The 24,221-nt window shown below is 41.0% G+C and overlaps 1 protein-coding gene across 1 annotated transcript; it reads left to right on the forward strand.

Moving 5' to 3' along the window:
• Positions 1–15,524: 15,524 nt before the first annotated feature.
• Positions 15,525–22,898, forward strand: LOC110738416 (uncharacterized protein At4g15545-like). The gene is made up of 10 exons (XM_021918812.1): positions 15,525–15,941; positions 16,033–16,101; positions 18,281–18,331; positions 18,490–18,550; positions 18,679–18,753; positions 18,852–19,112; positions 19,554–19,599; positions 19,679–19,757; positions 20,210–20,333; positions 22,487–22,898. The coding sequence occupies exons 1-9, from the start codon at positions 15,678–15,680 to the stop codon at positions 20,300–20,302; spliced, it is 999 nt and encodes a 332-aa protein (XP_021774504.1). The 5' UTR covers positions 15,525–15,677; the 3' UTR covers positions 20,303–20,333; positions 22,487–22,898.
• Positions 22,899–24,221: the final 1,323 nt, after the last annotated feature.

The following is a 24,221-nucleotide window of genomic DNA, read 5'->3' on the forward strand; positions in this document are numbered from 1 at the left end:
ATTACACTAAAAACTATCAAGATTCTTCAATACAAAAGTGGCTAAAATAATAACCTAGAAAAATTCCTCAAAAGCTCTCCTCCAAGGTTTCTATGCTAAAGTATCGTAATGATAGAATGTTGTCCCATGTTAGCTGTTTTTCCTCCCTTTTGTTGATTGGACTGAATTCGGGATTTGAATCCGCAGCAGACAAGCGCACCCGCGCCAAACAAAGGCGCGCTCACGCGTTAAATGATGGCGCGGCCGCTCCTCGAAATGCGCGCCCGCTCCAAAGTGGGTATTTAATGGTTGGTCCAGCTCATCAGTGCGCCCGCGCTCAAGGGAGGCGCGACCGCGCATATAGGTGGCGCGCTCGCTCCTCTGGTGGCGCGCCCGCACTATTTGTCTGGTCAGGAATTCTCTCGGTTTGCCCTTGTTCCTTCCATCTCTGAATCAACGGCATACACCTACAATCATGGAACAGGAAGGCAAAGCGTAATACAACGAAAGGGGAGGGGAGTATAGACTACCTAAACCACATGAATACACATTACGCATCACAAAGGTAGAATACTCAAACTAGGCGGATCATAGCAAAAACATACTAAAATGGACCAAATTATTACTAAACTAGTAGAAAAGACTACCCTGAGAGCGACATAAATGTCACTCATCATTCGGCTGCCCCCTTTTGATGACTAACCCTAGTTATACCCCATATACCTAGCCGCCACCTTCTATTCTTCTCTTCTTTCTCTCTCTTTCGTCCCCCCTTTCTAAACAATCACTACATACAATTCCTCCATTGAAGCCTAGCCTACTCTAACTTATCTCTCTATTCAAGCGCATAGATCTAGTGCTTTCTCTTTTTGGTCTAGAATTCAAGGGAGCAATCAAAGGTAAGAGTTATCAATTATTTTTATAATTTGTTTTTATTGTCAATTATATTTTATCTAAATCTCTTCTTTGTTTTTTTTTCCCGTTTAATTTTGTGTTTAATCATCATTTTTAACGAATTTCGAATTTCATTGAATTTACTTTTGATCTTGTTAATTTATTTTCGTTTACATTTTTTTATCTCTTCATACATTTCTTAATTTTGTAGATCTCCGTTTTTGGTTATAAGATTTGTTCATAATTTTCATTTTTCATTGTTGATTAGGGGATTTTTATCCACCAATCACCGTCTGACGAGTGGACCAACCAGGTTCCGCCACGTGTCCTTCACGAAGGCCAACAGGAGCCTGCCACGTGTCAATCACAGATACGTCCTCTACGGACCAATTGAGACACGCCACGTGTCCACCCATGCCAAATGGGAAAACCGGCCATCAAGGCCCAATTCAGTCTAGAGGCCCGATCAGCCCTAGGTTTACCTTAAACCTAGAGAGTGGCACGCTTCTCAAGGCTATAAATACTCAATTAATCCTCATTAATTAAGGGTGAAAAAAAAAGTAATCAAGCAGAGAAGAACAGAGTTATTACGGAACATCAACAACCGGCTAATCTCGCTAACGACGCAGATTACCAACACTAAGCACTCTCACCTAGAGAGATCTCATTACTTTAATTTCTGTATTGACTACTCCTTAATCAGGTACTAACTTGACCGTTGGAGGCGGAGCTCTCAGGAGTCTCCGTTATTTTGCAGGTACAGGCGTCCGGTTCCAGTCTCGGAATTGTAACTCTCCCGCAGGACATCAGAAAACCCCGAAACATCTGGCGCCGTCTGTGGGGAGAGTACTTCAGAGATGGCATCCAAGTCTGTACCGACTCCAGAAGAGAGGCGTCCCCTAGACGACCCTCAAGTTCAGTCGGACCATGATACCGAAAGTGAATTTGAAGTTGAAACTCATACAGCTCCAGACGGGACCCTAAGGGCCCGACGTACCCGCCATACCGAAAGGAGGGAACGGGAGCATCTTCAAACAGGAAGCGAGCCAGCAGGCGCACCGCTTGCTCGGCAACAGCCGACTGATGGGTCTGCTCCCATCACAAGGAACGAACTCATGACCTTCATGAGGGACTTCAAGGGAGAGATTCAAGAGTTGATCAACAAAAAACCGCCTGCTTCAGTCAAAGAGCAGTCGGCCAAGAAACCTTCCACTTCACTGAAGAGGAAGCCAGTTCAAGGGCGAGAGGCGACTCCCCATCCTAAATCCAAGAAGCGGGAGCCACCTGCTCTTGATTTTACAAAACTCCGTTATCCTACGGGAAATAGGAAACCGGTTCGTCATATTCAGGCGGACGGGTCAAAGCAAACGTTCACAGATGCTCGGCTCCTGCTAGAACAGAAGAAGAGTGACCGATTATCAGAGTCGGCTTCTACTTCAAATTTTCAGGACAGTTTGCGAAATGCCTCGATGAGGCATACTCAGTCGTACCATGAGAGTCAGTCAGGCGGCACCTCCCGTCAGTACGGCTTTCATAGTGCCCAGGCAGTACCAAACTTACCATTTGTGCCGCAACAACAGTATTTTATGCAGCCACCTCCATTTGGTGGACCTGCAGCAAAAAACGTCCAACCTATGGACTGGCAGCTACGGCTGCTTAGACTTGGTGAACAGCCGTCGGCCTTCTCCAAGGAAATTACTGAAGCCGCTCAGCCGGCCAAAGTAAAAAATGTTCTAGTAGGCGCCTATGACGGCACTACTAACCCAGAAGACCATCTGATGGCATTCACCAACCTGATGTACCTTCAAGGGTTGGATGATCCCACTTGGTGCAAGTGTTTCCCAGCGACTCTCAAGGGAATTGCACAGCAATGGTTCGGCAACCTGCCGACTGGTTGTGTAAACAGCTTCAGGACGCTTGCTTACTTATTTGCCTCCAACTTCGCAATGAACATCCCTGCGAAGAAAACGACCCTTGATTCGGGAACAATTCAGCAGGGCGAGAAGGAGGGGCTTCGTTCCTACATCAGGCGGTTCAACCTGATGAGAATACAGATTCAAGGGTTACCGGATGAGGTAGCTTATACTGACTTTTTTAGAGGTCTCAAAGACGGGTCTACCTTCAAATTTGATTTAGTTCGAAAAAGGGTGGCGACTCTTCAAGAGGCCCTGATTGAAGCAGAAGCCTATATACAGGCGACTGATCTGTGTACGATGAAACAGTCGGACGGGAAGAGGTTCGACAAAAGAGAGGGACGACAGAAACAGTCTTCCAACAAAGATGAGAAAAGAAAAGAGGTCTGGGCGGCTGATTCCTCTAAACAGCCGACTTAGAAAAAGAAAAAAGAATTCAAACCATACTCCCCGAAGTATGTGTTTAACAAGGATAACCAGTTTATCCTAAAAGAAATAAAGGGACGGCTCTCAATTGAGAAGCCGCTCCCCATGAAGGGTTCTGCAAGCAACCGGAACCAAGACAAAATCTGTGCTTATCATGATGACGTTGGTCATCACACCAATGACTGCATCAGTCTCATGCGGTACCTAGACCGCTTGGCTGATCAAGGTGATCTTGACACTTATGTCAAGAAATCTACGGGGAACACTTCCTCAAAAAAGCAGTCGGCCAAAAAGAATCAACAGGCCGACAGTTCCGATACAGATGATGCAGTCGTCTACACCATTGCAGGCGGCTTCTCAGGAGGCGGCCCCACTATTAGGGGCAACAAAGATAATATAAGGCGGTTAGATGTAAATTCCGTTCACCAAGAACGGCCGTCCAAATATACATTTCCTGAGATTGTCATCACTGAAGAGGATCTAGGAGGAATAAGGGGGCCGCATGACGACCCTCTCGTTATTGAATGTAAAGTGGCCAACCAGAGAGTTGGCCGAATCCTCATAGATACCGGGAGCTCCTCAGATCTCATCAGCAGCAAATGTCTGTCAAAACTGAAATATCAGACGGACTGCATACATCCGGCCTCCCACCCTTTAATAGGGTTTGGAGGAGGAGTCGTCCACCCACTGGGACGAGTAGATCTACCCATTCGCCTGGGCGAAAAAGGGGAAGGACGACACATGGTAGTCCGGTTCCTAGTAGTAGAGGAACTCTCGGCCTACAACATGATTCTGGGTCGACCAACCCTGAATAATTCCAAGGCTGTTATAATCCCGTCACTTATGCTGCTTAAGTTTGAAAGGGATAATGGAACAGTCGGCTCCCTAAGGGGAGATCAGAGGATGGCCCGAGAGTGCTATCTCTCGGATGTCAAGCCCACTGTTATGGCCACTGGGTCAAGTGGAGAAAAAACAGACCTTGACAAGGTCAAGGAGAGTTTGCCTGTTCAAGAAACAGGCGACAAAAAAAGAAAGGCGTCCCAAACAGAGTCCGCAAGAAAAGCAAGAAAATAGCAATCATTGGCAGAGGAGCGGCCGGATGAGTTCCGCCCTCAGCCGGCTGGTGAGCATGCGGACCTGATATTAGACGACTCCCGTCCTGACCGAACAGTCAAAGTTGGGACGACTGCTCTGAGAAACCTTGGTGACGACTTTCACAACCTGTTGAAAGAGTACAAGGACATCTTTGCATTTGAAGTCCATGAAATGCCAGGCATTAGTCCTGATCTGGCAGTACACAAACTCGCTGTGGATCCGAAAAAGAAGCCGGTACGGCAAAAGAAGCGGAACCATGGTGAAGAAAGAGGTCAGGCGGCAACCGCCGAAGTCAAAAAATTACTTGATGCAGGGTTCATTCGGCAATGTTACTTCCCAGATTGGGTTGCAAATGTGGTGCTTGTTAAAAAGCCGAATGGCACCTGGCGAATGTGTGTAGACTACACAGACTTGAACAAGGCGTGCCCCAAAGACAGTTACCCTCTGCCTAAAATTGATAACCTGGTCGACTCAACAGTCGGACATGCCTTGATGAGTTTTATGGACGCCTATTCTGGTTTTCATCAAATTCCTTTATGGAAGAAAGATCAGGAGAAGACGGCCTTCGTCACTGATCAGGGATTGTACTGTTACACGGTCATGCCGTTTGGTCTTAAGAACGCCCCGGCTACCTTCCAACGAATGATAAACACAGTGTTCTTTGATCAGATTGGGAGAAACGTCGAGGCATATATTGATGATATGATTGTCAAGACTAAACTTCAGAAAGATCATCTGACGGACCTCCGAGAAACTTTCGCCACACTCAGGCGGCACCATGTCATGCTCAATCCCAAGAAATGTGTATTTGGAGTTGAGTCTGGGAAATTTCTCGGATTCCTTATCAACCAGAGAGGAATAGAGGCGAACCCTGAGAAGGTACAGGCGGTCATTGACATGCAGTCGCCTCGTACCGTCCGAGAGGTTCAGAAGTTAACAGGTTGTCTGGCGGCCTTGGGGAGATTCCTAAGCCGATCAGGCGACAAATGCCTATACTTTTTCCAGGCAATTAAGAAAAAGGCAAGGTTTGAATGGGGGCCGGATGCTGAGGCCGCCTTCCAAAAATTAAAGGTTCACTTGCATTCCTTGCCGAGGCTGGTCAGCCCTTTGCCCAAAGAAAATCTCTACATGTACCTGGCCGTCTCTGATCATGCGTTAAGCGCTGTGCTCCTTGCTGAAAGGGACGGCTGTCAACTCCCGGTCTACTTTGTCAGTCACGTACTGAAAAATGCCGAGTTGAGGTATCCCCTAGTGGAGAAATTTGGTCTTGCACTCTTCATGGCTGTTAAAAAATTGAAGCCCTACTTTCTGGCACATGCAGTCGTCGTGTATACCGACCAACCAATCAAGCGGCCCCTTACCACCATGGAGTCGTCCGGACGAATGATCAAATGGGCCATAGAAATGCAGAGTCTCGAAGTTACTTTCGAGCCTAGAAAAGCAGTGAAGGGGCAAGCCTTTGCTGACTTTATTGTAGAGATGACTCGTCCTCCTGACTCTCAAGTTCCAAACCAAGTATGGAAGGTATATGTGGACGGAAGCTCTACTTCAAACGGTTGTGGAGCAGGCGTCGTATGTCAATCTCCAGAGGGCGACAGGTTCGAGTATGCTCTACGCTTCAGTTTTCAGGCTTCAAACAATGAGGCAGAATATGAAGCTTTACTAGCCGGGATCCGCATGTGCAAGGCGGCAGGGGCAAGAAAAATAGACGCCTGTTCTGATTCACAATTGATAGTGAGTCTGTACAATGGCGAATACGAAGCAACACATCCGGCCATGATCAAGTATTTACAGGCGGTCCGACAAGCAGTCGGCTCCCTTGAGGATTTCCATCTGATCCAAGTGCCGAGATCAGAAAACAACCAGGCAGATGCACTTTCGAAATTAGCATCATCCGTCTCCTCCGATACTCCTCGAACTGTTTTTTGGGAAGTAATGGAGAAGAGAAGCATCGAGATAAACCCTATTGGAATCCTAGACAGAAGCTCAACCTGGATGGATTCAATCAGGGCATATCTGACAAACGGTACACTGCCGGATGATCCTCAACAGGCGGCAGCACTGAAAAAACGAGCCTCCTGTTTTGAAATGATACAGGGAGAACTTCACAAGAGGGGGTACCTTCAACCCTTCTTAAAGTGTGTTACTCCTGAAAAGGGACGAGAGATACTAGATGATCTTCACTCTGGTTTCTGTGCTTCCCATATAGGTGGTAGGATGCTTGCTCAAAGGGCAAGGCGGCAGGGCTACTTTTGGCCTACTTTGGAAGCAGATGCAATGGAGATGGTGAAAAAATGTGACAAGTGCCAAAGGTTTGGCAAATTAATTCACCGTCCGGCTACTGACCTCACTACCATTCACAGCCCACTACCGTTTGCTAAGTGGGGCATGGACATTCTGGGTCCATATACGCCTGCTACAGGCGGCAGAAGGTATATACTTGTTGCCGTTGACTACTTCACTAAATGGGTAGAGGCGGAGGCTGTAAAGGGAATCAAGACGAAAGATGTAATTTCATTCATTTGGAAAAATGTCATCACTCGGTTCGGGGTTCCCATGTCTATGGTTTTTGATAATGGTCCCCAATTTGAGACGCCTGTTCTCAAAAGCTGGTTGGGAGACCAAGGAATTGCACATTACTTTGCATCTGTCGGCCGTCCACAAGCAAACGGCCAGGTAGAAGCCTTTAATAAAATCATCTCAGACGGTCTCAAGAAAAAGATTGAACGAGCAGGCGGCCTATGGGCGGATGAACTACCGCATGTTCTCTGGGCCATTAGGACGACTGAAAAAGGGGCGACTGGAGAAACTCCATTCCTCCTAACTTATGGTGCAGAAGCTGTTCTTCCAATAGAACACTACGAGCCGACTCTTCGAGTAATGCTATATGACGAAGAGGCAAACTGGGAGGCCATGCGCCTGGCATTAGACTCACTTCCTGAAAAGAGGGGCAATGCTGTCTTGCGCCATGAGATCTATCGCCTGAGAATGACTAGATCATACAACAAAAAAGTACACAGGCGTCCACTCAAAGTAGGGGACTTTGTACTTAGAAAAATGGAAGCAGTTGGTAGGGCTAATGAGTCTGGCAAACTAACTCCCAACTGGGAAGGACCCTACCGAATCTATGCGGAAGTCAGGGACGGTACCTACCGTCTGGAAACACCAGACGGACAACCGTTGCCTCGAACTTGGAATGTAGATAACCTTAAAAAATATTTCTTCTGAAAGATGTAAAGTAAAGAGCTACTTAATAAAGTTTGCACTTACTATTCAATTTTTGTATTGCGAGGGGCATGCCGTCTGTACCTTTACAGTCGGCTACTCTCCATTGAGTTTTTTAACTCAATCTTCAGAGGGGCATGCCGTCTGTTCCTTTACAGTCGGCTACTCTCCATTGAGTATTTTACTCACAATACTTAGCTAAAAAGATTAGGGCCTGGCCGACCCTGTGCCTAACAGGCGGCTACCCTTCTTTTACTTAGCACCTACGTTCACCAAGAACTTTACCAAGGCCACCGGCCGAATGATCAGACCAGGCGCCAAGCCACCTGATCAAATATACAAAACTAATACGACCTGTCCCAACATCCTAGCAGGCGTCCGACGGCATCCCTCCGGATGAAATTCGTCGCAGAGAGCAGCTCCCTTTTGGGTGGAACATTGTTCTATAAACTAATTACACGGCACCTATACGACTGTCCCCAAGGGCAACCACGTAGCCGTTTTTGAGACAAGGATAACTCTATCACTAACCAAACCAGTGGTAGCAGTTGACATCTGAGTCAGATGACCGCCTGTATTACTTGGGATAAATGCAGGGGGTACCTATTGAGTTAATAGCCAACAAACATTGGCGAATCAAGGGGTCTAGCCGACCTACGCCGCCTGGTACCTCTACTTCTCAAACAAAAGTGACGGCGATTGAGTAACTCCAAAGTTAACTCATAGTCACTCCTTCAAATTTGGTATGGAATCTAAAAAGTTTGAGTCGTCCGCCTGTTTTAAACAAACAAGGGCACTCGAACCCCTATTCCTACTAGATAACCTATTGAGTTAATAGCCAACAAACATTGGTGAATCAAGGGGTCTAGCCGGCCTACGCCGCCTGGTACCTCTACTACTCAATCTAGATTGTGACGAAGACTAAGTAACTCCTATGTTAACTTAATAGTCACTCAAACTTAGTATGGAGCCTAAAAGGTATGAGTCGTCCACTTGTTTTTAATAAACAAAGGCTCTCAATCAATACTCTTGCTAGGTTAACAAATTACGAGTTAAAAGCCAACATTGGCAATAAAGGGAAACAACCGGTACCCGCCGCTTGTTTTCCTACTTAATTCCTTGGCGACTAGGTATTTCTATTTACTTGGCCAGACAAATTGAATAAAGAGTTCGAATACCGATTGAATAAATGGCCGACTGATCATCTATCCTGGAAACAGACAACCAGTCGTCCAGGGGCATAGGCGGCATACTTACTATTCGTACCTGTCTTAACGGAGAGCCATACACAACAGTCGGTCTAGTGAACAAATTAAAAATACTTAGACAAATTTGAACCAAAACAAAAATTTGATAAATGAGCCGGCCATTAAAGACCAGCAGAATATTCAAAACCCCGGCCCCCTGGCCGGGTAATTACAAAGCAAACGGCACGCAGGCCGTGAAAAGAAAAAATACTTAAAGCTTAAGAAGGGGGCAGTTCAGTATCAGCAGCTGCCGCCTGGTCAGCACTCTTCTTGCTGGACTCGGCCTTAGCTGCACCCTCTTTTGATGCCTTACCCCCAAGTGGCACAAGCGCCACAACCGGCTCTTCCTCCTCCAACGCACCGTCCAACGCCTCTTCTTCAGCAGCCGCCAGGATCTGTTGATTATATATTTCCGAACACTGGCGGTACGTTCTTTCCCATGAGGCAAAGTCGGCACTGGGGAACAGTCGTTCCCAGGTCATGCGCTGGATTTGAGCGGAGTCTTCCACCATCTCCCGGACGAGCTCTTGTTTCTCTTGCTCGGCCTTATCCGAGAGCTCTTGGGTAAGACTCTTCTCTTGGTTCACCAAGCGTTCTTTTACGTTGGCCAAAGATTTCTCCATAGCTTCGTAAGAGTGCATTTTTTGGCGAAGAGGTTTCAGCTCGGCCTTAAGGTTGGTGACGGTCGCCTCCAGCTCGTCAACCTTCTTTTGGGCCGCCTCTAACTGGGCCCGAACAGCGGCGGTAGCCTGCGCCTGATAATAAAGAAGATCAATGGTCAGTACTTCATTTTGGGCAATTTGAAACATTGCCTTATCACAGCTGGAGGCGGCCATAGCTTTTGCGGCCTTTACCTCTTTGTTTTTCCGATCAATCGGCTTGCGAAGGCTGTTGACTCGGAGCAGGGCCTAAGTACAAAGAAAAACAGGCGTCAGTTTCCAATCAAAAAAGTTAACAGGCGTCCTGGATTTCAAAAGCTCAAAAATATGCTAAGTATACCTCAGCTAGGACCCCTGAAATCCCATCAAGGTCAAGGGTGCCGGCACCCCTGACCGCCTCCCTGTCAGATGGAGGAACTACTTTAACCATAGACTTGGCTACCTCAACCAAGTCAAGTCCCTGGGGGCCGGCTGCATTAAGCGAAAGGATAAAACAAGTTAGACCTAATCAAGGAGGAAGCAAGGGTGAGTTTTTACAAGTGAGTGTCCATACATCTAGGCGGCCCCGCCTGGGTTTTTGAAGAAGTGGCCGACTGCTTCTCAGCCGCCACTGTTTTCCTGGAAGACCCAGGAGAGCTTGCAACAGTCGTCCTCCGGGCCTTGGGGTCCGGCTGTTGCGAGGAAGAAGCCCTTGGAGTACCAGACTGAAAACAAAAAGAGTTAGTATATGCATAAGACAACTAAAAGAGGAAGAGTTTTCGAAGCTAACCAAGGGTGCCTCCTTGTTAGGGGAGTCGGCATACGACTGTTTCATGAGCGAGGCCCGCAATATGGCCGCTGCAGTCTTGGATGCTGTTATTTTACTCATGGCGTCAGCTGCAAGAAATAAACAGCAAAGTTAGTAAAAATCCCAAGAAAACAAGGCGTGAAAAAACAGAGTATTTGTCAGGCCGGCTACCTCTAGAGCACCGACTGCTGAGGCCACAGGCGGCCAAAAAGTACTCGTCATAGAGCCACTTGAAGCTCGGGACGCAGTTTAGGGGTACTTGCTCTCGTACCCCTGAAGTAGAGTTCACCCTAGTCTCTACTTTGAAGAGTCCTTTGTCTAGGATCTCTCTTTTAGCCTTTGGGGGAACAGGCGGCATGCTGCGGCCGCCTGCGAGAAGAGGCGAATCCCTATTCCACTTGTTAAAGCGTTTGTTCAGCTCCGTGTCTGAACCCTCGATAATAAGGAAGGTGTTCCGCCAATCCTTCCATTTGTTCGCCTTACCTCTCGTCATGAGGTAGCCCCTATGGCTTGTTAATTGATACCAGCCGGTACCTCCCGACTTAGGGGTCCGGCTGAGATAGTTCATGTGGGCGAAAGCCTCAAAGCTTGGCACCACCCCGTTCATTTCGCACCCGGCCACATAGCCGAGTACGTTTACCCAAGATTTGGGGGCTAACTGCCATAACCCCAGATCATACCCATCTAAAATCCGATGAACAGCCGGATGTAATGGGAAGCGCAGTCCAGCTTTGATGGCCGCCACATAACAGCCAAAGCAGCCGTCACCATAGCTGGTACCAGCCGGCCAGACGACAGTGTCTTCTGGATCCGGCACGAACAGTAAAAATTCCGGGCCCATTTTGTGGTTAGCAATAAAGCTCGCCACGTTGTCTTGCATGGTTGCGATCCGGCCCCGGGGTACCCTGCAGTAGTAGGGGGCGTTTTCCTCTCTGGAAGAGGCGGACGGCTCCGCCCAATTGTCTCCCTTCTCAACTGCATGAGAACGTCTCGCCTCTTGTAGGCGGCTATGTTTTTCTTCTGAGCCAGGAGAACTGTGGCCAGAGGAGCTGGACTCGGACTCGTCCTCTGACGAGTCCGAAGAGGACGACTCCTCCCCTCTCCTAGAGGGGCCCGCCTCCTCTCCCTTAGAAGGAGCAGGAGGGAAATTAGACATGTCAACGGTAAGATGAGAAGGGACCACCTTGGCCCCTCTCTCAGAACTGTCGGCTTGACAGTCGCCTCGTTTCAATTCTACATCTGGCGCCTGGTCAGATGTTTCACTAAGGAGCACCCTTTGGGAGGAGCCGTCTGAGTTTGATATCATAGCAGTCTGTTTCGTTCTGGCCATCACGTTCTGCATAGACACAGATACAGTCGGACTTTGTATAAAGAGCAAAGATGGGTCCAGAAAAGGGCAGGCGGCACTCCTAGTCCTAGATTCAGCCGTCCCCGGTGACCGGCTGATCACTAACTTAGGTCGTGTCGTGTGCTTCCGTGGTGCCATTTCAAAAAATAAAAAGAAAATTAAGAGTAAGAGAACTGAGTTACCTGAACGAGTGACGGTTGATGAAGTCCTGGAAGTTCGGGTCAGTCGGCTTGTCAGAACAGGCGGTAGGCAGAAAAGGTCCGAAGTGTCAGAGCAAGTTCAGGGGTCCGAATGTTCTCGCAAAGTTCTCAAATGTGAAAATGACCGAAGTCAGCACTTCCTTATATAGGCAAGGTGAGAAGGCGAAAGGTCGCTTCCAAATTCAAAATGTGGGCGGGAAAATCTCTCGGCCGTTTGCAAGGAGACACCTGTAACAGGCCGTCGCCTGTCACCGTGCGACACCTGTCACAGGCGACACGTGACCAGTCACGTGCCACCTGTGAGGGGCAAATGATTAGGGGATTTTTATCCACCAATCACCGTCTAACGAGTGGACCAACCAGGTTCCGCCACGTGTCCTTCACGAAGGCCAACAGGAGCCTGCCACGTGTCAATCACAGATACGTCCTCTACGGACCAATTGAGACACGCCACGTGTCCACCCATGCCAAATGGGAAAACCGGCCATCAAGGCCCAATTCAGTCTAGAGGCCCGATCAGCCCTAGGTTTACCTTAAACCTAGAGAGTGGCACGCTTCTCAAGGCTATAAATACTCAATTAATCCTCATTAATTAAGGGTGAAAAAAAAAGTAATCAAGCAGAGAAGAACAGAGTTATTACGGAACATCAACAACCGGCTAATCTCGCTAACGACGCAGATTACCAACACTAAGCACTCTCACCTAGAGAGATCTCATTACTTTAATTTCTGTATTGACTACTCCTTAATCAGGTACTAACTTGACCGTTGGAGGCGGAGCTCTCAGGAGTCTCCGTTATTTTGCAGGTACAGGCGTCCGGTTCCAGTCTCGGAATTGTAACTCTCCCGCAGGACATCAGAAAACCCCGAAACAATTGTTTATTTTCGTTTTTTTATATTCTACTTTAATATATATTCGGATTTAATCTGCTTTTCAATTTTGTATTGAGATTATTTAATTTTGTTTTTAACATTTATTTTCAATTTTTAGTTTGAGCCTAATTTTCACTTTTTATATTTTTCAAAGCTGTTCATACTACTCTACTACTCTCTATATCTTGTATTTGATATTCCATTCCAAATTTTTTAATTAATATAAGTTCGTATTTTATTTCTTTGTTCTTTTAACCTTTAATTTATTAATTTGTTTATTTTTTGTGTTTTGTAGGTGGAAACTAATATTCAACAAAGGAATTAAGCATTCGAAGAATCTAACAGCACGATGGAAGTATTTCAATTTTTGTTTGGAGACAATTGTAATTTATATAGAGGTTTTAGATAATTAGTTATAGTAAAAATTTTGATTATATGTATAATTTTATAGTAAATCATATACCAATAATGTCTAAGTATATGAAATTTTTTGTTTGACATTGTAATATTAATCATGTGGATTTTAACTGAATGGTTCATACGAAAGGGCATGAAATAGAGAATTACTGTATAATTTAATTATAGTATAACCATCATATATACGAAACAGTATGTATTTGATAGTTATAGTATAATTTTTTTTTAATCACGAACATAACAAAGACACCCCCTTCTTAGAAAGTGGTTTCTTAAGTATAATATAAGAAACCCCTTTTCTGGAAAAGGGGTTCCTTTAATTCTTTTATTAAATCAGTTCAGAAGCATTTAAGAAACCCCTTCTTCCAAAAAGGGATTTCTTAAGTTGAGCAAATAAACCCCCTAAAAAAAGGTGGTTTCTTAACTTAAGAGACCACTGAGCTTAAGACCCCCTCTATTGAGGTTTCTTAGGCCAATTTTAGGGGGTTTCTTTTCATGTTTTTGTAGTAGTGATAGGTCAGATGCTTTTTGGTTCGTACCTACAATAGCATCTTTCGCTTATTTGTAGGTACAACCCAATTAGAACTTCATCTTCTGCAACATACCAAACACGATATGCTCGTGCAGCAACCTGGTTGGATTGTATTGTGGGAACTTGTGGAGGGTATTGAGGCATGTCTGGTACGTTTTCCTCTTCACTGTCAACGAATTGGGAGTTGCTCCCGTGATAAGTTGGAGGTGTACGTTCTTCTTCATCATTGTTTTCGTACAGGAATTCAGTGGGTGTTTGATGTTGTGAAGGAGGATGCAAAGACGTATTTCCTAATCTTTGCAAGAACATTTGAAATTGGGGATTGGTTAGGAAATCATCACTTAAATCAGAAAAATGTTGACGGAAATTTGGGTTGCTCGGATCCATTTGAAATTTATCTGCATTACATCAACATATTTTAAAATAATTAACCATATAATGAAATGTTTTTTTTTTCTACATATGTAATTATGCTCAAAATAACAATATTTAAACAAGAAATTAATTTCTACAACATATATTTTAAAAAAAAAATTTAGGTACATTTGGAAAATAACAATAACAACAACAAAGTTTAACAACACAACCATAAAATTTTTTTGTTCCAAAATATATTATTAAGCAAAACAAAAATATTATAACACAACAAATTATTAGCTATAATATTTAATAACTAAAAATTATATTGAAATTTTTTTTACATACCTGAATTTAGGCTTTTAACAACAATAATATTAATTTAGGAAGAATTGGAAAATTACAAATTATAGAGGATTTTTGTGTTTTCGGAAATTATACCAAAAAATATAAAAATGGATGTCTATTTGTAGAGAAAAATATTTTATCACCGTTGGAAATTTATTTATTTATTTATTTGTAATTTTATAAAGCACGGAAATCATTTTAAATAAAATAGCCGTTGCAAAACGGATAGAAAAATCTGATTGGTTATTTAATCTGACTGGGACGCGTGGCGACATTGGATTGGTTCCCCTGACGCGCCCAGTCAGCGTTCTCTTTATTTTTTTTCTTCTGATTTTCGCCAGCCACGTGGCGGCTTGTGGTTGGTTGTTTTTTTTCTTCTGATTTTGCTGGGACAAGTGTCAACAAACAATTTGTCCTTTTTTTTATTTTTTTATTTTGATTTTGCTTGGACATGTGGCAGATTTTTGTTGGTTCTTCTGAATGGGTCCCACGTGCACTATTCATCAGCAAATTTGCCCATCTCTTGAGCAAATTGAGAGTTGCTCACGGGCAAATTTTTTTTTGCTCATTGCTTTCAATACGATTTTATATATTTTGCTCAACATTTAGCTCGTGGGCAAAATTTTTGCTCACTGCTGTAAGTGCTCTAATAACAAGTCTAGTTTAGAAACTATTCATCATCATTAAGAAATCTATTTGGTCCAGGGCTCAGACCGAGCCGATCGGGTTGGTCTGGTCATGGACCGAATGTGATAGGTCCGGTCTTCGGTCTTAGTTTTTCTAAAATTCGGGTTTTGGTTTGGTCCGGTCCTGAATCGGTGCACAACCCTAGATATGAGTTTTAAACCAACTTTATCATTCCAATTGAAGCAAAACTTGTAAGGTCTTACAATTTTGATTTTTGGCCTGGTACGATTTTATTTGTTGCAGTCCAATCCGATTCTATCTTAAACTAAGGAATACTGAACAACCCAATATGAGCCATGCTAAATTGCTAATGAATCATTGATGTACTCCTTATATAACAATAAAGGAAGTACGGAATAATAAATTTCAAAAATGGTGACAAACAATAATTAATTAGCACCCTCTTTCCCCACCCCCAAATCAAAACAATAATTGGAGGGAAATACTCAAAATTTAAACCCTTAAAAACTTTGTCCAGAATCTGACAAAAATACCCCTCAAATTGCAGTTGACTCCTTAAGCATCGCCCCCACTATAACCCAAACACAAGCAAACAATCCAGAATCCATTACCCAAACGTCACTTGTTTCTTCTGCTATCGTCACACTCCATTTTCCCAATTTTCTCACCCACTTTCTCTCTCCTCTCGATTTCCTCCCAATTTCTAGGGTTTTGCTGAACGCCGGAGCAATGGAGGCGCCGGATTTTCACCTACCTGACGAAGTTTTAGCAGTCATTCCGACGGATCCTTACGACCAGCTTGATTTAGCTCGCAAAATTACTTCAATGGCGATTGCTTCTCGAGTTTCGAATCTTGAGTCTGAGACTAGTCGACTTAAGAAGAAGGTTTCTGATCAAGACCGCCATATTTTTGAACTTGAGGAGAAAGCTTCTCGCCTTCAGCAAGTTTTTCAGGAAGCTGATTCTCGGTTGAAACTTGTCCTTGATGAAAATGTATGAATATTCTCCTCTGATTTTTGGGGTTTTTTTTTTCTTTGTAGTTTGATATAGGTCTTGATTTTGGTTTATATTTGGTTGTTTGAAGATGAAATTAGTACAGGAGAGAGATTCGTTGTCGGCGACTGTGAAGAAATTGAACCGGGACTTGGGAAAGGTTTGAATTTCTACCTCATTTGGAATTTGAAATTGGTAGAATTGTGAGTTTTAATTATTTCTGTAATATACGAAGTATGTTCGATGGGGCAGAAAAATTGTTGTCTATCATTTATTTTTGGAACTTTTCACTCTAAATTCCAATTGAACTTGGTTACATCCTACTTCACGAGTCAATGTGTAATTTTTGGTGCATTTAATTAATTTATGGAAAAATTGGTTATCTTTATATCAAGCTATAATTTCTAATGCATTTGTTAATAATTTGAGCATTAATTAACTAAAATCTACCAGTGATGTAAATGCAAGGATGTATTAGCTTCGGTTACTTCGGCTTTGTCTTGGGTTTGATGCTCATTGCCCCCCTACCCATGGGTATCGTGGGGCTCATCTCATACCCCTTGAAAAAGTACAACCATTGCATAAATCTCCAATGTAGATTTTAATTCTTGATGTTTCAAGGAGGGAATTTTGGAAGGGAAACTTTATAGAGTGGTTTTTCTTTAGTGTATTGTATGGATATGCGCATTTTTTTTTTTCCATTGGTTAATTAATTGCTACTTAATCATGGTTTGCAAGAATTTTTGTTTGAATATGTGGAGTGTTGATGTCCTTTATGTTTACTATAAGAAATTTATGAAGAAATTAGAATAGGAGGAAAGAGGGATCATTTGCCATTCGTAAGACGGTTAACTGGTTAAGAGAGTGTGGGATAGTGAAGCTTGAGGGGGAGAGAGGGGGGAGGGGGGATGGGGATATGTTAGCTAAAATACTATCAATATTGTTTCATGAATTGCCATTGAGATATACCCTTGGGGTCTAGGCTAGCTTGGTTTTTATTTTTTTATTGACTAGCCTCCCCATAGACCCTTGAACTTATAACTTTACAAAATCTTGCCAAAACTACCAATATAAACTTACATCTTACAATAGATTTTCACTTGTAGCTTGAATGTACTTGATACCAACTAGCTTGTCAAAGGGGTTCATATGGCAACATATGAACATAATTATTTAATTGTTTGTGGGGAAGAGAGAGTGAAGCCAAATTGTATTCATAGTGGCTAAAGATACATTGGAAAAGAAACTATGTATAAACTACAAGCTAGCTTCACTGGAGTAGGCTATTATATCTAGAAAAAAGAGAAATGGTTTGTCCTTTGAATATTATTGGTTGATTGCTAATTCAGAATGTGGTGTTTGGAATGTCTTAGGAGAAGAAGACATGTTAAAGTAATACTGTGATGGAAATCTTGTAGAGTATATGGTCAGACTATATTTTGTTTTTGTGGAGTTAGTGATTAAAAGGAATTGGATTAACATGTAGTTTGTTTGCATCTTTGTGTGTAAGAAATTCAAAGGAATTGGATTAACTTGTAGTAGTCTTTTTGGCTACTTTGTGAAGATACCTTGTCCTTTTGCTGTATTTAGGAACAGCTACGGCCTACGGGTCGGATTCAGGCTAGACTTGATAGTATCTTAACCTAAATTGATCAATAAACTAATCCAATATCCGAGTTCAAGTTTGAGTTTGGATCCGACTAACTATGCTCTGAGAATCTGGATGATTAACCTCATTACCATTAGTAACAACAAAATAGAAGCAGAAATTGAAATTCAACATTGGAACATACATCAAATAGAAATTTATATAATAAAGAAATGTGTATTTATCAAAGACATGTATTCATTTAAACATAGAAAATCAAAATATTAGTAAAATTAATTGATATTGATGGTTATAGAAACTAACAAAGTAATAATAATTTCACAAAAAGGTGAAAAAAAGAGAGAATAAATTAGCAAAAATGACCCTAATGCTACAATGATGAGTGTTTTCCCCAAATTTCGATTTTCAAGGTCAGGCATAGATTGGAAGGAAACTAAGTGCAGCCTTCCTTGTTAATTATTAGGAGTTTGTTAATGTATGACCTCAATTTCAGTCTCTGATCTATATGTAAGAGAACAATATTTTAAGCTCCTATTTAATGAGGCGTTTGGCATCATGTTTTCATCATATGGGCTGTTGAACCAGAACATCATGCACTACATGTAATTCAACATCTGCTGCTCCTTATTTCATTTGGTTTGAGAATGATATATCAATAATTGGTTCAACCTTAGAATTGTGCTTAGTGGATTTCATCTGTCCATATCTAAGTCCTTCCCTTACATGGCAGCTGGAGACATTCAAGAGACAACTAATGCAATCACTTAGTGAAGATTCTTCTGTAAGTGTTTTTTTTTTTTTTTCCTTTTAATCATTATGGAAGTTGGATCTGTCTGAATTCCCAAATTGTGCTTGATTGATATCACCAAAATGTGTAGTCTTGTTTTGTGATCTTCATTAACTGTAGCAATGAATGAGTATATGTTTTATGAATGACAGACTGAAACTGTTGATATCGGGACCTGTGATCAGTCAATTCCAAGATCCTATCCAGACAAAGGTATTCTATTCAGCTCATAATTTTCTTGTTAAGTTCATATTAATTTGATGAGATCTGGTAATGTGATATGAATGTGATATCTTCTTATGAGGAACTTATGTATTTCTAAATATAACTACTGCCTGAAGCTGACGGTGCTAATGGCCACACAAGACACTATTCTTATAATGGCACCACTGAATCCAGATACTCAAGCAATGAATGTATGTTGCTTCTATTTTTCGGATTTTATCTTTGGACTCTCATTTGGCCGCATGCTTTAGCATCTCTCTCGTAATGACTTCTTTTTTTGGTTCTGTAGCTGTGAAACAAACTGGTCAAAGATTTTCATTGACTCCTTATCAGATCACCCCTCGGCTGACTCCTACTGGAACACCCAAAGTTATTTCGGCTACTGGTTCCCCCAGATCTTATTCCGCTGTTGGGTCTCCTCAGAAAAACTCTGGGGCAACAACTCCTACTAAAATGCAATATGATGGGCGAACTTCATTGTCATCATGGTATCCGTCAAGTCAGCAATCATCAGCGGCAAACTCACCACCTCGTGCTCGGGCTTTGCCAAGTATGGGATTTTCTTACCTATGATTTTGATTGATTTGTATCTATCTATAAAGCCAATCTACGTAATAATTCCAATTTTAGGGAGAATTCTGCCAGAATTTATGGTTCATATAGCTGTGTCAAGTTACCAATGCTCAAAGGTTTCTTGTTTTTTTTGGATACTACTGCAATTTTTTTTAGCAATATATCCTGTCTTCTGAAAATTTAGTTTGCTGAATGACCATAGAACTGTATCTGCGCAATTTGTCCACTCTAGTTCTGTTTCCATCTCTATACATTTGAGTTGTGTTCATTGTTGTATATCTGACCATTCTTATTGCTAGCTTGTCTCTTTGTGGTCAGTGGTGTTGTGTTGCTTACATGAGAGAATAACTTCTGTATTCATCTACGGTTTGTGCTATTATTTTGTTTACTCATTTTGAAATCGCTCTTAACAATGTAGGTCGAACCCCTAGAATTGATGGGAAGGAGTTTTTCCGGCAGGCTCGGTGAGTTCTGTTTTCTATTTAAAACAATAATTTACTGTGTTTTATGAAAGTGTTACATCTAAATTTTCTTATGTATCAGGAGCCGATTGTCATATGAGCAATTTAGTGCTTTCCTGGCGAATATTAAGCAGCTAAATGATCACAAGCAATCACGAGAGGTAATATTAGCTTTATTTCAAGAAGCATTACCCTTAGTGTGGCTGGTTCTATCTAGTAAATTTGTAGAGTGGTAAGACATGTTTAACAAATTTTAGTTGTACTTAACATGAGCTAAATCTGATCCTGTAATTGTGAGCTTCTAGTTTCCTGTAACTGTTTATTTAGTCAAGATAATTTGTCAGCCCTTTTTAGTGAAAGGAGACAAGCTATATGAGCTATGAGCCTTTGATTTTTTTTCCCCCTCTCTTCTTCTATAGAAGTCAGTAAAAGAAGAATCAAGGAAGAAAGATAATCAGAAAATGTTATTGTTTTATTTCTTTTTGAGCATGATGTTTAGGCAATTCGGACTTGGTGTTTGTGAAATTTCTTTGACACAAGCATAGAGATAGGAACAGCCATTTTCCTTTTTATTAAAGCAGACAAATCACTTCTGTGTTCTTATTCATATCAGGAAACTTTACGGAAAGCAGAAGAAATACTAGGTACAGATAACAAAGATCTTTACCTCTCATTCCAAGGGCTGCTCAACCGCAACGTGAACTAGTTTTTGCAAACATGCAGTTTCGAGCCTTGTGGTATGACAATTTTATTTAGGAAAAATTCACAAGAATAATCCAACCTTTTACATGTCTTCTCAAAATAATCCTAACTAGTGAAAACCTAGGAATAATCCAAACTTTAGGCAGGATCTTCTCAAAATAGTCCTATGTTGTTTTTGACCTGCTATAGGCAGTGGATTTTCCTTATGTGGCATTAACAGTTGGTAAGGTTATTAATTTTCTTGTATTTGCTCTTAGATAACATCAACCAGAACAAACACCCCCATTAACCATTCTCCCTGCCCCTAAAACATACCACGATCCATTAATTAAAAAAAAAAAAAATTATTTCCATGTATTCTCCTTCCCTTCCCCTGTTAACATGCCACGTTGAAACTAAATTCGGCTCGTCAGGGTCATCATCATTGAATCGGTTCCGAATTTTAACCTATAAGTGCCACCACAACAGTACAACACCCATTCAATTGTGCTTCCAAATTGTAGATTGAAGTTTCATGGGTGTTTGTTATGGCCTGTAAGCACACTAATGCACAATAAATGTCATGAATTGTTGTTAGAATTCTGAAATTAAGGTAAAAATTTATTTAAAATAAAAGCCCCACAAATTAGTGTTTGAATCAGATTGTGTTTTAATTAATTTCAAATTACCACTTTTCTTTAATTACCCACCACACAAAAGCAATGATTTATCCCCTCTACATAACACTAATTAATGACTTTAATGGGAAAGAGATTTTTTGTAAGTGAAATATCGAATTAGGGAGTACTAGTTGATCTCCCCTGTTGCAGTAATAGCGGAAATTAGGAGTGAACAGCCCAACCTTTGAAGCTTTATTTGCCAGGTGTGATGCCACAACCCTTATTGGAGTATGGGTAAGTAATTATTTTGAGGAAAAAAAAAAAAATTGACCTGATAAAAACCCTTTCAAAGGGTAACCGCTTTTTAGGACTATTTTGAGAAGATCCTACCTAAAGTTTGGATTATTCCTAGATTTTCAATAGTTGGGATTATTTTGAGAAGACATGTAAAAGGTTGGATTATTCTTGTGAATTTTTCCTTTTATTTATCTTTGTTAATTTATCTTTATCAGTCCGTGCTTTGTTTATTTCATCTTTTGTGCATATTTTGGAACTAGATAATTATCAATCCTTATTTAGATAATTTATTAATATATGGCAATTCCTAGGTATGTTTGCTTGGTCCCTTTCTGTATATTCACTTAAATTTCAGTGTGCCCAAATTTTTGTTTTTCTTGACCATAACAATTTTGAGGGAATATTTCCCCTTCTGTTTTTATCTAAAAATGTATTACCTCTTTTCCTAAATGTTTTTAACACTTTCCTCATTAGTCTGTTCTTTCAGAGTTCCTTACAGTTTTACTTTATTCTATTTTTGGATTTTGGCAAATTCCATGTACTACCCTGCCCCTCTTACCCCGCAATACTTGTATTTTTCCACTCACTCTTACTTTTTCCACCTTTTTCTTACATTCAACCATCTTTTAACTCTCTTTTACTTTCTCTATTTTTTCTTACACTCACTCACCTCATTAATACTCTTTTTCCTACTGCCTTAATTCCCGTGAGAATAGTAAACATCAAGAATATATAAGAATAGAGGTAGTATAAGAGTGCTACAGGCTCATGAAACGAAAGGGAAAAAATCTCTCTTTGGCTTGATAATATCATTTTGTTCACTTTCCTTTTATTCTGAAATCTGAATGCCTACGGATTAACTGTTAACAAGGCCGATGATACAAGAGGTTAAAGGAAAACTTGGGACATTTATCTTTTAAAAGGTTACTATCCCTACTTTACGTGCTTCTATACAAAGCCCTTGGTGCCTCCTTCACTCACTCATGCACTCACTAGTAAGAATAAATGTGCATAATTTCAATTTGTAGCATAAAGAAATATTAACATAACTACAAAAAATGTCAGGTGCATGATCTCTAGCAATCATTTTTGTAGTTAAAAAGATTGCTCATCAACTATCACTGTATACCACATTCATACACTTAGATCCTGTATTATGATTTTCAATGAATCATGACACTCTGATGAAGAAAAATTGTGCTGCATGTTAATTTATTTCTATTTGTTTGAATATTTTGGCTTCAGTGTATTGCTAGTTGTTGATGATAGGCCAACTTGGTCACCGTTTGCAGGTGTTTGTTCAAACATCTTCCAGCTGCTTGCTGAATGTCATCTGCTTACTCATGCGATGTAAAATTGAGAAGCTAATGTAGTTTATTTAAAGGAAGGTTGACTGTTGTCAACATCATTGTACAATTTTCATGCAGGTTATACAATGTAAATAAATTGTTTCTACTTTGTGTCACCTGCAAAATTGAGAAGAGTTAGATCTGAAGAGAACTTGCCCTGATTGTAGATTTGCTTGAAGCGAAAATTCTCTGATGAAAGCTTATTTATTACTTCCTGCAATTGCAAGACCAATAAATTCATAACTGCATTCATATATTATGTCAAGACGGTAAAATTCGTGAACATGTTAGCTTGTTAAGGTTCTGGTTCCTTGCATTGTATCCTGACTTGGATGAAGAGTGAAGTTTTGCCTGACCTGCTGTGACTTCTTTAGCGTAATTGTTGTTAGAATGGTGTATTCAGGTAATGATTTTTAGTCTTTGACTCGTGTCTACACTCCCTACCGTCAGATGGGTATTGTAATCCGTTGCTGTGCATAATGGATTATAGTGGTTATAGTGATAACTGTACTGATTAGTGGGCAGGTGATGCAGTGTAATTTTTGATTAGTGAAGATGCTTGCAAGTTTATGTTCGTATATAACGGGCGTATTGTACGGAGTTGCCTTATTGAAATAAATGTGAATAGGGTGTAAAGACCCACGAGCCATAGTTAAAAGGGCATAAGATTCCTGCCGTGGCTCCCAGAACCTGTAGATTCTCGCAAGTTGCCTTATTGACGGACCCTACCCTGTAAACAGATGGTACTACATTTGGCTTGGTGGTGAATTGAAGATTGATAATCTTGTTCTATAGTCACACACAATTCTCTAACCAAAATTTCAATTAAAGGTTTTTTATTTTGTTTTATTTTATTTTATTTATTTTTTTAAAGCAGCCATCTTTTTTTTTTTTCATTAACATTTTCAAATCTTATTTTACTTGGTAATAAAGAAATATTTACAATTTTTTCGCATCATTTTAAAGCCTCACTTTCTTTACGCGCCTTTAGAATACTTTATTCTTCAACAATAATTTGAACTTTGAAAGTAAGGGATAGCTCAAGTTGTTAGAGCTTTCCTCCCAATTCCAGGAGATCTTGAGATTGATTCACACCTTCGCCCTTGTAACTCTTTAAACAATAAAAAAATTTAACTATCTCATACTAATTTGAAAACTTTCTATTTGTAAAATATTTGTGTATAATCTACTTTTTCAATTAATTATACTATACTCTCTATCACATTAACTTTTTTTTTTAATTAAATATTGCTCTATTAAATCTTGTTTTTTACACACTCTATGCGGTTATATTGAAAAAACTCGAGTTTTATCTTATCCTAAAACTTTATATATATTTTTATTGTTCTAAAATAATAATTTTTGTAAATTCAAAATAATATGTTATGCTTATTTTGCATTCTATGATTGTGAAAAGTTGATCTTAAAATTGGTAGTCAAATTAATATGAATATCATAGCCTATGTCGTTCTCATGTAAGAGTGAAATATCCACCCTGGAAAGCAAATCTTTGATCAAGGAACCAATTATATTAGGGCCAACATTTCTCATGTTTTCAAGCACAAAGATGACGCTTGTATACAAAAAGTGTAACAAATCCGTATAAAAAAGTACCCTTAATTTAAAAAGAAGACTCCCAATGATATACAAGTATATTTTTTGCAGAAAGAAATTTTCC

Source organism: Chenopodium quinoa, unplaced genomic scaffold (assembly GCF_001683475.1).
Source record: "Chenopodium quinoa cultivar QQ74 unplaced genomic scaffold, ASM168347v1, whole genome shotgun sequence".
In the NCBI taxonomy this organism is placed as follows: Eukaryota; Viridiplantae; Streptophyta; class Magnoliopsida; order Caryophyllales; family Amaranthaceae; genus Chenopodium; species Chenopodium quinoa.